A 16,043-nucleotide genomic window follows, 5' to 3' on the forward strand; every position below is an offset into this window, starting at 1 on the left:
TGTCCGAGATCGATGGCCGAACTATCATTGGCGAACGATGTCAGTATTCCCAATTATTTGGGCAAAAGTGTGTGCTCTGGAAACGGCAAATGTGCCCCACAAAATACGCATCCCCTCCTTCATCCCCCCCCCCCCCCCCATTTCAACACCCCCCAAAAAAGAACAAAAAGTGGAGCACATTTAGCACAAAAAAACAGGCACAGTCTGCAACATATCAAAGTGTAGTATATGTGACAGGGGAGGCTACCGCTCCTTTCACAGCAGACTCTGCACCCGAGTTGTTGGCCTTTAAAAGTCAACACCGGTGTATTGTAGAATTCTGTTTGTGATAGGGTCTGGTGGTTTCCGATTGTCTGTATGTTCATGGAAACCTTCGGGTTTGCATAACAGTTTTTATAGGGCTAAGAAATTAGCCCTAACATTTTCAATCCTGTTTGATTGCACTTCGCTTCCCGAGGTGATCGTAGTGTTTCGGCACTGACACGGTTACATGTAGAACACTGGACGCATAACACGTTTTCCTGCGCCTGTGAACGAACTTATGGTCTTGTGCTTTATCAGCAATGATTTGCCCTCCTTTAAATGGAAGGCACACTGACGTAGTCTCTCAACATAGGCAAGAGAAGAGGCAATCCCGCTTTTTGATAGAATCCTCCCGCGCCGACTCGGCCCACTTTTCTAAGGCCATGTAACTTCAGCAGGACAGACGACGCACTGCAGATTATCCCAGCCCGCTACACGTTGCGTGAAAGGAAAACAGGCCAAGTACTCCGAACTCGTCATAATCCCTATCGCAGCATCAATAATATGCAGTGTGTGCGTTTAAAGTGCTGTTCACATGGCCAATTCACAACCAACTTTCGAACGATTTTTTTTCGTAGCTAATTAAGTAGGCTGAAAATCGCTGCACGTGTGAACAGCTCCAACGGTCATTCTCATTTTAAGCCAGAAGTTGAAGATTTGTCCGACCCGGTCCTGAGAGGAATGACAGAGTTAGCCAATGGAGAGCGTGCACGCAGACAGCTAAATACAGCCTCCATTTTGTTCGCTTATGGTGTCAGAGATGTCAATTTCCAATGATGGGTCAAGAAGAGAAGTCTTGGTTTGTACAGTCAGTGTCATTTGTCATTAACAGGTCAATCGCGGACTTAAGTTACTGAACTTGTCACGTCCAAGTGCACGGAGCCCCTTGGGCTTTCTTCCTTTAATCAGGGAGCTATCCGTTCGCAAAAAAACACCACTTTTCATTGAACTGCCAGTTTTGAGCATTCTCCGGGCAGGAAGCTATCGACCTCGACCAGACTAACATCAGGTCCCGCACGTGAACTAATTACATTAAAACAAACCGGCATGGACGTCCATTAGTCTCGGCGAGAGGGAGAATTCTGTCTATTTGGGGTACCTTACGTCAATACATTGTGTTTGATTACGTAAGAAAATTGTAAAAGATGGTATGTTGGTCCAATTTGGCATACCGCACACAAGCCTTCAGCCCCAAAACGTGATCACGGGGAATGTCAATGACATTTTGGCGGTAGATGCGAACTGTTAAACTGCATAACGTTTCGTTTGGCTGGCAACAACTAAGGGTATCCGTGAGATAATTGTGAAAAGCTTTTGACTGTTTATATCGTAATCTGCGACAAAAAGACAAATAGTTGCTTCAGTGACTTCTGCACTGCCCCTTTAAACGTGACGCAGTGGTCAGTTGGATCGCAATGGGTATAGGACTGAGCTTCTACGCCTGTGGAGGCCCTACGAAAACTATGCCTTCTACTGTATCTACATAGGCCTAAGTCTGGCTTCTTTCATTTTGCGTCACAGGCTTTAGTCTGTTTGCGTAACGTTTAACGGTATTGCGAATGTCACGAAGCTAGGTTTGACGTTTACCTAGGCTCCACAGCATGTGCGTGTGAAGGTCTGTTTTATTAATCTTAGAAAGTGACAAAAAGAGTGTGGAATTGTATTCATAGAAAATACTACATGGCTTGCTGTGTCGTACCAGATTTACACGAGTTGTTTTTTTAGATATTGAACTGCGAGCGAAAGCGAGCTGTTCACAATTTGAACAAGTCGCGTAAGGCGAAAATACAATATTTAGTCAAGTAGCTGTCGAACTCACAGAATGAAACTGAACGCAATGCCATTTTTCAGCAAGACCGTATGTTACAGGCATTAAGTGAAACCAGTCATTACGCGTAATGCCTGAAATGTTCAGGCATTACGCGTAATGCCGGTGACCACTAGGCATTACACGTAATGCCTAAAAATACCAGGCATTACGTGTAATGCCTGAAAATCATTGCCAGGCATTACACGTAATGCCTGAAACCTGTTTGATAGAATCGGTCGAGCAGCAACACCTTTGACTCTCGCTCGTTTCTTCTTCTTCTTCTGACACTCTGCACACAAAGATTTGTAAAGTGGGATTCACGTAGGACAGGGTCCAGATTGCATTCATCTTGCTAAAACAACAACAGCATGTCAATGTACCCGAGCGCTACATTCAAACTACTAAAGATCGTGAACAACTTACGTCGAATAATAATAACAAATCTCCTTTATGAGAAAAAAACCCCGTTTACACAGTGTTTCTCAAGCGAACATTAATAATAATTTGATATCGTAGCTTATTTAACAGCCCCGGTATGTGAGATAACACAACACAATTTTCCTATTAGCTGTTTTTGTTCCAGCAAGAACGATACAGTCAGTGTACTAAGCCTTTTTTACATTTAGTCAAGTTTTGACTAAATGTTTAAACATAGAGGGGGAATCGAGACGAGGGTCGCAATGTGTGTGTGTATGTGTGAGTGTGTGTGTGTGTGTGTGTGTGTCTGTGCGTGTGTGTGTGTGTGTGTGTGTGTGTGTGTAGAGCGATTCAGAGTAAACTACTGGACCGATCTTTATGACATTTTACATGAGAGTTCCTGGGTATGATATCCCCAGACGTTTTTTTCTTTTTTTCGATAAATGTCTTTTATGACGTCATATCCGGCTTTTTGTAAAAGTTGAGGCGGCACTGTTACACCTTCATTTTTAAATCAAATTGATTTACATTTTGGCCAAGCAATCTTCGACAAAGGCTGGACTTTGGTATTGCATTTCAGCATGAAGGCTTACAAATTAATTAATGACTTTGGTCATTAGAAATATGAAAATTGTAATTATCTTTTTATAAAACGATCCAAAATTACTTTTATTTTATTCTTCATCATGTTCTGATTCCAAAAACATATGAATATGTTATGTTCGGATTGAAAACAAGCTCTGAAAATTAAAAATATAAAAATTATGATTAAAATTAAATTTCCGAAATCGTTTTAAAAACAATTTCATTTTATTTCTTGTCCCAAGAGATGATACTCATGACGTGACTTTGTCGTTTTCTGGAAGGCAGTTTTTACTTCTTCGATTGTTCTGAAGTACACTCGGGAGCAACTTTCTGCCGTCCTTTTCATAATGTTCAAACAAACGTCGAGTAAACAATTGTTCTTTTTCATTATCCTCCATGGTGACGAATAAGCAACTGGTGAAAACTCGACTCGAAATATTGGACCTCGGCTTTCCATTGTGGCATGCACTCATTCTTACGTGAAATTCAAACTGTGGTGAACACTATGTCAGAAATACATTATTTTGCATTACGAACCATCACTCATAATCGCACAATAAAATGTGCATTCATTTCAAAGCTCACTTGATTGAATGTCAGTTACTATATTCACACCATGACATTTTGTCAACACTTTGTCATAAAAAAATGTTCTCACTGTCATCCAAGAGGTAATGTGTATTGCCTGAATTGCTTCAGGCAATAAGCGTAATTTTGAGAGTCAAATTTCAGGCATTACGTGTAATGCCTGGTATTTTTAGGCATTACGTGTAATGCCTAGTGGTCTCAGGCATTACACGTAATGCCTGAACATTTCAGGCATTACGCGTAATGCCTGGTTTCACTTAATGCCTGTAACAGACCGTATACTCGTAGCATCGTCAGTCCACCGCTCATGGCAAAGGCAGTGAAATTGACAAGAAGAGCGGGGTAGTAGTTGCGCTAAGAAGGATAGCACGCTTTTCTGTACCTCTCTTTGTTTTAACTTTCTGAGCGTGTTTTTAATCCAAACATATCATATCTATATGTTTTTGGAATCAGGAACCGACAAGGAATAAGATGAAAGTGTTTTTAAATTGATTTGTACAATTTAATTTTGATAATAATTTTTATATATTTAATTTTCAGAGCTTGTTTTTAATCCAAATATAACATATTTATATGTTTTTGGAATCAGCAAATGATGGAGAATAAGATAAACGTAAATTTGGATCGTTTTATAAATTTTTATTTTTTTTTACAATTTTCAGATTTTTAATGACCAAAGTCATTAATTAATTTTTAAGCCACCCAGCTGAAATGCAATACCGAAGTCCGGGCTTCGTCGAAGATTACTTGACCAAAATTTCAACCAATTTGGTTGAAAAATGAGGGCGTGACAGTGCCGCCTCAACTTTCACGAAAAGCCGGATATGACGTCATCAAAGACATTTATCAAAAAAATGAAAAAAACGTTCGGGGATTTCATACCCAGGAACTCTCATGTCAAATTTCATAAAGATCGGTCCAGTAGTTTAGTCTGAATCGCTCTACACACACACACAGACACACACACACACACACACACACACGCACACACACACGCACATACACCACGACCCTCGTTTCGATTCCCCCTCGATGTTAAAATATTTAGTCAAAACTTGACTAAATATAAAAAGCAACGAGTGTAGTCAATCTGGTACGACACAGCAAGCCATGTAGTATTCTGTTTATCCTACATACTCTACTTACGTGTATTTTACTCCCGCAGTCGAGGCAGCCAGATTGAAGACGCTTGTTTTGGAACCTCGATCTCTTCTGAGGCATCGTGCAATCTATTACGTCAAAGCAAAGAAACGTCACTCTGGAAAGTGTGGCGTGACGTGTTAGTTCTAAAAATTCCTTGAGGGGAATTAGCGAGCGCAATTTTTGTTTCTATAATGACGTTTGTCTCGGTGACCTTGGCATCATAAGCAGTGGAAAAACAGGTTCCTCCCAGATTTGCTTGACATGACCTCATTTACATGATATACACACGTGTGATAAATGTATTTACTGAAGAGAGAGAGAGAGAGACAGAGACAGAGACAGAGAGACACAGACAGACAGACAGACAGACAGACAGGCAGACAGAAAGACAGACAGGCAGACAGACAGACAGGACAAGACACACAGACAATGCTTGACAGACAGATAGACAGATCATGCGCGCTTGTTTAATATGTGGGCGTGTGGGTGCGTGTGCCATGTGGCTGTCGTTATCTGAAACCGAAGGAGGTCGTATCTATCAGTTTGTGTAGCCTATACTTATGTCCTCACCTCTATAGCTAAACGTTTGACAAATGTCAATGATCGATAGCCAACAGACATGTAAGGCAAATGAGGCTCGGAAGCACATGGTTCGTTCCTGTTTGTGAACATTTTTCTATAATTGTAATACAAAAAATAAATAAATTGCCGATTGCGATTGCATCATACCGCCCTTCCCTCTTCCAACCCCCCCCCCCCCCCCCCCCCCCCGGCACCCCACCCCCCTTAACTGAGAAAAAAGTGACAACATATAGCAAACACTCAGTAAAATGTTTTGCTCTAGCTTCCGAAGTGACTCAGTAAGCCTATGTGTGTAACACTTTCTGATTTTCGAGCTGATCAATTTTATGCGAGGACGTTTCACTGAGGTTTAACTTTTGCAAAGTGAGTGACTGCAGCTGGGTTACGGCGTACAGGGGTTCTGTGTGCTGATCAGTCTTTCAAAGCAATCCGTTTTGTAGTAAGTTCCATGTTTTTTCTCCACGTGTCTTTTAATCGGAAGTTCGAGTTCCCCCAACAAACCATTATGGCCTTCACCCGTTGTGCCTGTTAATTATGCTGGGTCACAGGGTCCTGCAGATCGTGAAGACTGGATCGCTACTTTTAGGCAATACACAAGTTTCAAAACCTGATTACAAAACATCTGCAGTAAACGGGGGAGAAGGCACAAAACAAAATAGGCCTATCGTGTTTAGATTTTAACAGCGCAGAAGCGATACAGATGTCAATAGGCCAAGTTCACTGAAACTTGAAGGTCTTATCAACTGTGTTTATGTGAGACCAAATCCGTATGTTCTGTGCGTCATTTCAGGAACCTGGGCCACGCTTTTATTGCGTTAGGTCCTTATCTTCCATTATGAAAGAATGAATATAAATGCATGCAAACCTCATTGTCTTCATACCCTTCAAAATGGCAGCCCGCGTTATCGTCTCCGTTCTCGTGCTTCTCTGTTGCGTGTCTGGTAAGTTCTTAACCTGGTGGTTTTTTTGGTCTCCTATTATAAGTGTCCAGTTTAAATGCCTTCTCTGTCCACAAGCCATTTTTTTTATTTTTTTTATTTTTTAGTTGAACATGCATTCAATAACGATTACTCGGGCCACCACCACCATCTCTCTCTCTCTCTCTCTCTCTCTGTCTCTCTCTCTCTCTCTCTCTCTCTTTCTCTGTCTGTCTCTCTCTCTCTTTCTCTCTCTCTCTTTCTCTCTCTCTCTCTCTCTTCTCTCTCTCTCTCTCTCTCTCTCTCTCTCTCTCTCTCTCTCTCTCTCTCTCTCTCTCTCTCTCCCCTCATTACACCCCTTATCAGTTCAGACACCTCTACCCACATAAATGTATGTTAAATTTAAGTATATTGTATGTACGTGTCAATGTAGCCTATATTTGTAAACATGTGTGTATAAAAAATAAAATGAAAATACATTTTTTTTTTAAAGTTCTTTACCACGTGCACTGTCCGACCTTGTTCTTGCAAACACTCATGGTGAAACAATAAGATTACCTACAATGCATCAAAAAACGAGACTGGTAGGTAATTGGAACGTTTGTTATTAACGAAACAAAACGTTACATTTACATTTTCCAAATACTAAATGCAAATGCTACTCTTTTCTTGCCTAATAATAAAGTAATGAAATAATATACGTTTTGTCAATAGTAAACGTTTTAATAACCTACCATTCTTGTTTGGTTTTTTATTCTGAATTTTACAACGTTAGCAGTCAATCTGTTTTTGGATTATTATCTATAATGTATATAAGACTGTAGTGCGTGTAATGTATTGTTATGAAGCTAAATACGCGTTGGAAATCCAATGTTTTGTTCATCAATAGAAAGAAAATATCTTGGTTTTTAAGGAAAAACACTCAATTCCGTTATGTCCAGATCAAACTAAAATTGTTCCGATCCCTCAGAAAAGTGGCACATCAGTCTGTATGATATTTAATTTTGATAAATACTTTTTTGTCCTGCCAGTACTCGGGGAAAATGCAGTAGTTTCGTAAAAACTCCAGTACTAATAAAGAAACATGAATTTGGGGAAAATTCAACGGTAAATTGCTGTTGTTTTCGCGAAATACTAAATGAAACTGCAACTGCTTTCTTGCGGGGATTGACCTTGGGGAACTGGGGGAAGTTGGTTTTCTGTATGTGATTTATTCCTCTATCTTTCGCGAGCCAAGTCTTGAAGTTGCATTTCATAGCAGTGTCCTAGCAATGCAAGGACCGGCACGGTTGGCCTTGTGGTAAGGCGTCCGCCCCGTGATCGGGAGGTCGTGGGTTCGAACCCCGGCCGGGTCATACCTAAGACTTTAAAATTGGCAATCTAGTGGCTGCTCCGCCTGGCGTCTGGCATTATGGGGTTAGTGCTAGGACTGGTTGGTCCGGTGTCAGAATAATGTGACTGGGTGAGACATGAAGCCTGTGCTGCGACTTCTGTCTTGTGTGTGGCGCACGTTATATGTCAAAGCAGCACCGCCCTGATATGGCCCTTCGTGGTCGGCTGGGCGTTAAGCAAACAAACAAACAAAAGCAATGCAAGGGAGGCAGAGAACTGCAAAAACTGTATTTAAAACGTTTTTTAATGTGAATATGTGCGCATGTGTGTGTGTGTGTGTGTGTGTGTGTGTGTGTTTTGTATGCGCGTGTGTGTGCGTGCGTGCGTGCGTGTGTGTGTGTGTGTGTGTGTGTGTGTGTGTGTGTGTGTGTGTGTGTGTGTGTGTGTGTGTGTGTGTGTGTATACGTGTGTGCGTGCGTGTGTTTGTTTGTATGCTTGTGTGTACGTTCGTGCGTGCGTGTGTATGTGCGGGTGTGTGTATCACGTGCAGAGTCATGGCAGAGATGTTTCTCCGACCATTGTGATCACCACAGCCCACTAACAGGCTGTCTTGGGGGCACATACCAGTGTGCAGCAGACGAGGTCAGTATATTACAAGGCATGAATTCTTCTTCTTCTTCTTCGTTCATGGGCTTAGACTCCCACGTTCATTCATGTTTTTAGCACGAGTGGATTTTTACGTGTATGACCTTTTTTACCCCGCCATTCAGGCAGCATACGCTGATTTTTGGGGAGGCATGCTGGGTATTTTCGTGTTTTTATAACCCTCCGAACTCTGACATGGATTACAGGATCTTTTCCGTGCGCACTTGGTCTTGTACACACGAAGGGGGTTAATTCACTAGCAGGTCTGCACATAAGTCTTACCAACACGCCACTGCGCCCGTCTCGCAAGGCATGAATGACCTTCAGGTGGTCTGGGCATCTTCTGATCCCCACTTCGAACTGCGAAAGCTGGAAATGAATCCTTTTAACAGATACTGCACTGTGGTACAAATCGCCTTGAACAACTTTTCTTCTTCAGCACTATGTCAAAGTTGCTTTGATTGTTTTTAAATAAAAAATAAAAAAACCGTCTTCCGCTAGCCTCCCTTATGTTTAATGTAATTGGTGTGATGAAAGGTGCACGCTGAAAGGAGGAAAACACGTTGTGTTCCATTGTGGGGGTGTTGGCAGTGCTGCTGCTGCTGCTGCTCATGATGATGATGATGATGATGATGATGATGATGATGATGACGATGACGATGACGACGACGACGACGACGATGACGATGATGATGATGATACATGGGACATCTCTTTTGCAGTTCTGTGAGACAACAACACATCTGAACCATGGGAATGCTCCTTGGGTGTTGATGAACTGTCGCCCGCAATCGGTAAGTGTTTGGCTATAAGTACAGTTGTATTGTTAAGTAGCATGTTCATTTGGATCACAAATGCATTGATCTCATTCATAATTTGTCCAACAAAATTTACTTGCAGTCGACTCGCGGTGGTACATGCATCATTTGCGAAATCGGCAGCCACTTTTTGGTTTTAAAGTTCTCCAATGCCCGGGATATCATCCCAAAAGCTAAAAAAAAAAAAAAAAAAAAAATAGACTGAGTTATTCTGGGAAACTTTTCAATAGAAGTAACTCACTAATCTTGCAAACCTTCGATCTTACTTACCGTGACCACTCAAAGGTTTTGGAACGAAGAAGCACGGAAGGAAATAAATGAAGTAAGAAGGAGCCAGGTAGAAGTCAAAAACAAGAAAACATTAACGAAAAGTTTGCTTGCAGTGAGAATTGGAACTCGACTCGCGTGACCAGGTTTGCCTAAAAATAATCGATATTAGGCAAATGCAAATTTCTCTTTTATTACAATGGGTTCCACAACTGAGTACATCAAACGAAAATGATAATTGGAGTTTCACCCCAAAGATGATGTTTTTGCGTTTTGGAAAGCATTTTGAATGTTTTCTATCGAATGTAAAAAGTGCAAGATTTAAAGGGTTATACCTCGTGAAATCGCACTTTTGGAAAGCAGTGTCAAAGTATGGCTGGATAATAACCACTATGATCGTGGTACAGTCGGACCGACTTTATTATGGAATAATGCATGCATAACGTACAGTGGCAAAGTGGTTTTTTTTAAGTTGGATATTAACTGATATTGTACGTTCGGGAGACATATTATCATATCAAGGTGTATGTGATTTGACTGGAAATTCACCAAACCGAATTCTTGAATATAATGTTGTGAAAGCTGCTGTATTATTATTTATGAGGAAAAATGCTGTAAATATTAATCATGATGTTTGTAATGCCTTACCACTGTTTAATGGCAAAATTGTGTCAAGTGCCTGAGAATTTAGGAAAGAGATTGTTAATATGAAAACAGATGTACCATGTTCCGGAGGATTTTTGAAGAGAAAGTTTAATGTAGAGATACATGTAGATGAACGGTTGTGGATAGTTGCCTATCAATCCACACAAGAAACGAGATAAAGAGTTGAACACTGGAAAATTATGCACAACATTTATCCAACCAACATTCTCCTGTGTAAAATGAAAGTAACAGAAACTAATAAGTGTAATTATTGTTTTAATGTTATAGATTTCATTAAACACTTTTTTTTTAATGTCCGGTTGTACACAGTACAGATTTTGGAAGTTTATTGAAGAATTTGTTTTTCGTACTTTGGAAATTAAGATTGTTTTGAAAGTTAGTGATGTGTTATTTCGTATGCATTTTGTAATGGTGAAAAAGACACATAGGTATAAATTGAACCACATTATCTTGATCTATCTTGATTGGAAAGATGCGAGTTAGTATATATAAAAAATCAAAATCGTTTTTACCGTTGGAAAGTATTATTGATAAGCAGTTACAGATTAGAAGCACTTTTGTGTGAGTGTTTGAGGAAAAAAAAGAAAAAAAAAAGAAAAAAGAAACTACTTTGTTTTTGTTTTAAACATGTGAATTTTAGTAACGCTTCCTGGTTCAGTTCTGACAAAACGAGGTTTTGCGGGGCGACATTCTAAATTGGATTTAGCAGTTCGTCGCCCTGGAGTATGCAATACTAATGGCACCCCTCTGTGTCGGCCTCAGACGGTGTAATTCTCTCTCCCACACTCCCATTTGTCATGGTGCGTAAGGATATCTTTTGCTTTTATCATTGTGCTTCTCACCAGCAGTCAGTGTTTGTTAAGTTATTATTTTTTAATTAATAATGAGTTTGGCTTACACTATTACAACACCCACCCCTCTCTCTTGGTTTTAACATTGTGTATCTAACAAGCAGTCAGTGTTTTTAAAAATACACATGTATTTATTATTTAATAATGAATTTGGCTTACAATATTACAACAACAACCCCCCCCCCCTACCTCGCCCCTTTCTCTCATGGTAGGAAATGGCCAACTGCTGGGCGGAACAAGCCAGCAACGACGCCGCCTGTGACCCCAACAAACACGACCTTATCTGCCACTGGTGCTGTACGGACGAACAGTGCATGAGGGACCTGGCTACAGGCGTCTTCCCCACTATGGCAGCTAGCACTATGGCAGCTAGCACTATGGCAGCTAGCACTATGGCACCAGGAGCTAGCACTATGGCAGCTAGCACTATGGCACCAGGAGCTAGCACTATGGCAGCTAGCACTATGGCACCAGGAGCTAGCACTATGGCAGCTAGCACTATGGCACCAGGAGCTAGCACTATGGCACCGACCGACGCCGGAACGACCCCACCCAGCGGTATGTTTTGTGTGTGCTTTGTTTTTCTATAGTGAAAGAGGTAATGGGCGTGCAGAAGGGAAAGATCTTTTCTTGATATCGGTACAATGTTCTTAAAGGCCCAGTCTGCCTCAAATGGTTTACAGAACGATTTAAATCTTCTCACGAAAAAAAGCAGTTCTAACCTTATGGAATACACGGCTGTTCCCAGCGCTTCATTTTTTCTTCTGTAGCTGCAGGCTATTTTTAGCATACATCCTTTTCCCACAGCAGAGATAACACAGCATCTAGTAGCTCGCTCAGGGCTATGCACTGATCAGGCCAATCTCCCAGTATAGCGCGGAAGCAGTTGGGTATAACAGGCAAGCGAGCTTAACAGTGTGCTGGCTGCAGCTGCTGGTAGCCAAACTATTCCCTCTGCTCGACTATTTTTAACTCACACTAAAACGCAAGCTAGGAACAGCCGTGAATAGCATTTAACAGCATTAAATGACACAGTTCGTTTTAATGGCTATTTAGCTTGCGTAAACCACACACCAGATTTCTTGGTTTATTTTACCCCTGAGCCATCGTGGACCCGTGTCACACACTTTCCTTTTTTTCACAATTCCGTCGTCAGTTTGTGATTTCAATGCGACTCGCTGTATCTGCAATAGCACGTAATTGTGTACATCTGAATCTAAAATGCAACAAACGACTGCGAGTCACACGAACTTATCGGCGGCGGTTGGCTTCAAAGAGAAAGCGCTATGCAGAACATTCGTCTGCAACACGACCTTGTGTGACCTAGCTGCTTCCGGACCCCTTTTTTTAAATCTTTCAAAACTTCGAGTTGTACTGATCTTGTCTGGATGAAAAAAGAAATCTTTTATGATTTTAGAATGTTTGTGTTACAAGCTATCAATTTATTATTTGGATTTTAAAAGTTAGTTCTAGCGCCAAAACGAGGCGTCCGATTGTGGTATCAGACAATCCGGCTGGCCACGCTAAAATAAATTCTTTGAAAAATGCTCGCTCTTTACGAGGGGCACCTAGGATATTCTCAGGCGGTGAGTGTTTAAACGAAAGGGTGTTTGTACTAGGCAGTAAAAACTGTGGGGGAAATAGGTGTGTGTGTGTTTGTGTGTGTGTGTGTGTGTGTGTGTGTGTGTGTGTGTGTGTGTGTGTGTGCGGCAGTGTTAGTGTGAGTGCATGCATGCGTGCGTGCGTGCGGCAGTGTGTGTGTATGTGCGTGCGAGCGTGTGTGTTAGTGTGTGTGTATGTGTTAAAAAAAAGTTAGACTCGTACTTACAGATGTTCGTTGTCGTTAGCAAATCAGAGAAAGAACGGTCTTGAAATGAAGTAAGTCGTAAAACAAGGGTCTGAATATGAAGAGGGAGGGTTTCAGGTGCGCAGTATACATTCAAGCACCTATTGAATGTGTATGTGGTTTACTAACTCCGATGTTGCTGATAAACTGTATGTATGCTGTAAGTTATATTGATGTGTATATGAAAAAAGTTAAAAAACAAAGGATTACTGTTCTCACCGATGAAAGAAAAAAGGGAAAAAGAACAAAAAGTAACTCCGATGTGTAGGCTTATATCATACAATGCCCGCTGAATATCATGCCTTTTTTCTTGAAAATATGCAACGGCGCTTGAACATTCTGTCAGAGCTCCAGATAACGTCATTTAGAACGTGTTACTAGATAGTGGCCGCTCAGATTTCTTCTTATTTTTCTCTCTTTTTTTTTACTAGGTCTATTTGTTTCTTCAAAACAAATGTAAAGAAACGTTCTGTGAAAATGAAATCAACACTTACACAAATATTCTTCTTATTTGTAACTGCCTATTAAAAATACTTTCCAGCGGTAAAAACGATTTGGTTCTCTTATACATATGCTAATCAAATTTGCAATCAAGATAGTGTGGTTTAATTTTTACACCTGTGGGTTTTTTTCTCAAAACATTAGAGTATTCTTACCAAATAAAACATCACATCCAGATTTCAATCAATCAATCAATCAATGAGGCTTATATCGCGCATATTCCGTGGGTACAGTTCTAGGCGCTCAGCAATGATGCCGTGTGAGATGAAATTTTATACGGCCAGTAGATTGCAGCCATTTTGGCGCATATTTACCTTTCACGGCCTATTATTCCAAGTCACACGGGTATGGGGCGGGGATATAGCTCAGTTGGTAGCGCGCTGGATTTGTATTCAGTTGGCCGCTGTCAGCGCGAGTTCGATCCCAGGTTCGGCGGAAATTTATTTCACAGAGTCAACTTTGTGTGCAGACTCTCTTCGGTGTCCGAACCACCCCCCGTGTATACTACATTGGGTGTGCACGTTAAAGATCCCACGATTGACAAAAGGGTCTTTCCTGGCAAAAATTGCTTAGGCACAGTTAATAATTGTCTACCATACCCGTGTGACTTGGAATAAGGCCGTGAAAGGTAAATATGCGCCGACATGGCTGCAATCTACTGGCCGTATAAAATTTCATCTCACACGGCATCACTGCAGAGCGCCTAGAACTGTACCCACGGAATATGCGCGATATAAGCCTCATTGATTGATTGATTGATATTCCAAGTCACACGGGTATAGGTAGACAATTATTAACTGTGCCAAAGCAATTTTGCCAGGAAAGACCCTTTTGTCAATCGTGGGATCTTTAACGTGCACACCCAATGTAGTGTACACGGGAGGGGGGGGGGGGGGGGGGGAGTTCGGACACCGAAGAGTGTCTGCACACAAAGTTGACTCTGAAATAAATTTCCGCCGAACCTGGGATCGAACTCACGCTGACAGCGGCCAACTGAATACAAATCCAGCGCGCTACCAACTGAGCTATATCCCCGCCCCAGATTTCTAGTGACCATGTTGTGCACGTGCAGCGCCGTGCGAAGACCTGTACCTCGGGGACTGCTCCGCGGACTACGCAGGACGATGCTCCGAACCGCTCATCCACCAGCTGTGTCAGAAGACGTGTGGACTCTGTGAGTGCATATGTCGTGCCGAATTCACGGATTTGCCGAAATCGCGGAATCGGCAACATTTTTGCCGAATTCGTGTACTCATGCGCTGGAAAAAAAATTCCCAAACTCATAGCAAAAGTCCCAGGGCTTGCAAAACACGAAGACGCACACTAATGCATCATCTCTCGTCTCTCATTGTCATGGTCGTACCTCGATACTTTGACGAGTGATCTAAGCAGATTAGGTTTGCTGTGTAAACAAATTCTTTTAAATTGTTTTGTGTCTCGTTGGTATCTTTTGCACCTAAATAACAACAACCACAACAGTTGTTAAGAAAAATACCATGTCCAGCTTGAGAAAAAATAAATTATCGAAAAAATACGTATTACGCCGAGGGGCGTTAATGTCCCTGACGGGTTTGCCCCTTATAACAACTGACTTAGGTGCATTGTTAACTTGTTTTCTTTGTTAATCATTGTCAGGACACGATATATGACTTTGGATATTTTATAACATAAATATATATCTTTTTGTCATTGATGATGAACACAACAGCCTAATGCTGGCGTGTCGAAGAAGACTGCCGCACTGTTCGAGTCGAAGTATCACACCATGTCCTAAGCGTATTACCAATATACCTGTCCTCATAAAGGCGAACCGGTTTAAGAAGATATCAAAGACGAATAGTAAGTTTTTAGTCAAGCAGTATGTAAGAAATGTTAAGTCCTTTGTACTGGAAACTTGCATTCTCCCAGTAAGGTAATATATTGTACTACGTTGCAAGCCCCTGGAGCAAATTTTTGATTAGTGCTTTTGTGAACAAGAAACAATTGACAAGTGGCTCTATCCCATCTCCCCCCTTTCCCCGTCGCGATATAACCTTCGTTGTTGAAAACGACGTTAAACACCAAATAAAGAAAGGAAGGAATAGTAAGTCAGTAAGCCAGTATTTCCAAACCCATCTCTTAGAGAAACGAGACACAAATTATAGAGACACACAGACGCAGAAATCCACACCGAAATAAAAACACACAACACATACACAGAAACACGCAGACATGCACAAGTTTCAAGTTGCATTAATCCTTTTACTCCTTTTAGTGCATGGAGGATGACTTAATTGTGTTGTACAAACAAGGATCAAGGTCAAATAAAATTACCGCGCTAGGCACACACACACACACACACACACACGCACTCACACAGACACGCACTCACATAGACACACGCGCGCGCGCGCACACACACACACACGCGCGCGCGCGCTCACACACACACGCACACGCACACACACACACACAATAACACACACACACACACACACACACACACACACACACGCGCGCGTAGACGAGCACCTGAGCGTCACTTTTAATGCTGAACACAAATAGTTTTCAGCAAACATTGGTTTTTTTACATAAAATTTGTTTCCCTTTGTGTGTTCAAACAGGCACATAGGTGACTTCGTCTTCCCACCCTGTGAGATGAAGAAAAGCCATATCGATTCTCTGAATGAAAGTGAACTTGTACAACCTGTCAGTTACCTATTTTGCTTTTGACAATAAAGATGGGTGATTTTTTTTTCTGGGCACTTTTGTTTGAAAGGAACGAGCTTTCAC

The 16,043-nt window shown here is 41.5% G+C and overlaps 1 protein-coding gene across 1 annotated transcript; it reads left to right on the top strand.

The window, feature by feature from the left end:
* Positions 1-6,211: 6,211 nt before the first annotated feature.
* On the top strand, positions 6,212-16,004 carry LOC138948988 (uncharacterized). Its single transcript, XM_070320675.1, has 6 exons — positions 6,212-6,369; positions 8,228-8,319; positions 9,045-9,116; positions 11,137-11,482; positions 14,344-14,445; positions 15,875-16,004. The coding sequence occupies exons 1-6, from the start codon at positions 6,282-6,284 to the stop codon at positions 15,880-15,882; spliced, it is 708 nt and encodes a 235-aa protein (XP_070176776.1). The 5' UTR covers positions 6,212-6,281; the 3' UTR covers positions 15,883-16,004.
* Positions 16,005-16,043: the final 39 nt, after the last annotated feature.

The sequence above is a fragment of the Littorina saxatilis genome, linkage group LG15 (assembly GCF_037325665.1).
Source record: "Littorina saxatilis isolate snail1 linkage group LG15, US_GU_Lsax_2.0, whole genome shotgun sequence".
NCBI lineage: Eukaryota > Metazoa > Mollusca > Gastropoda > Littorinimorpha > Littorinidae > Littorina > Littorina saxatilis.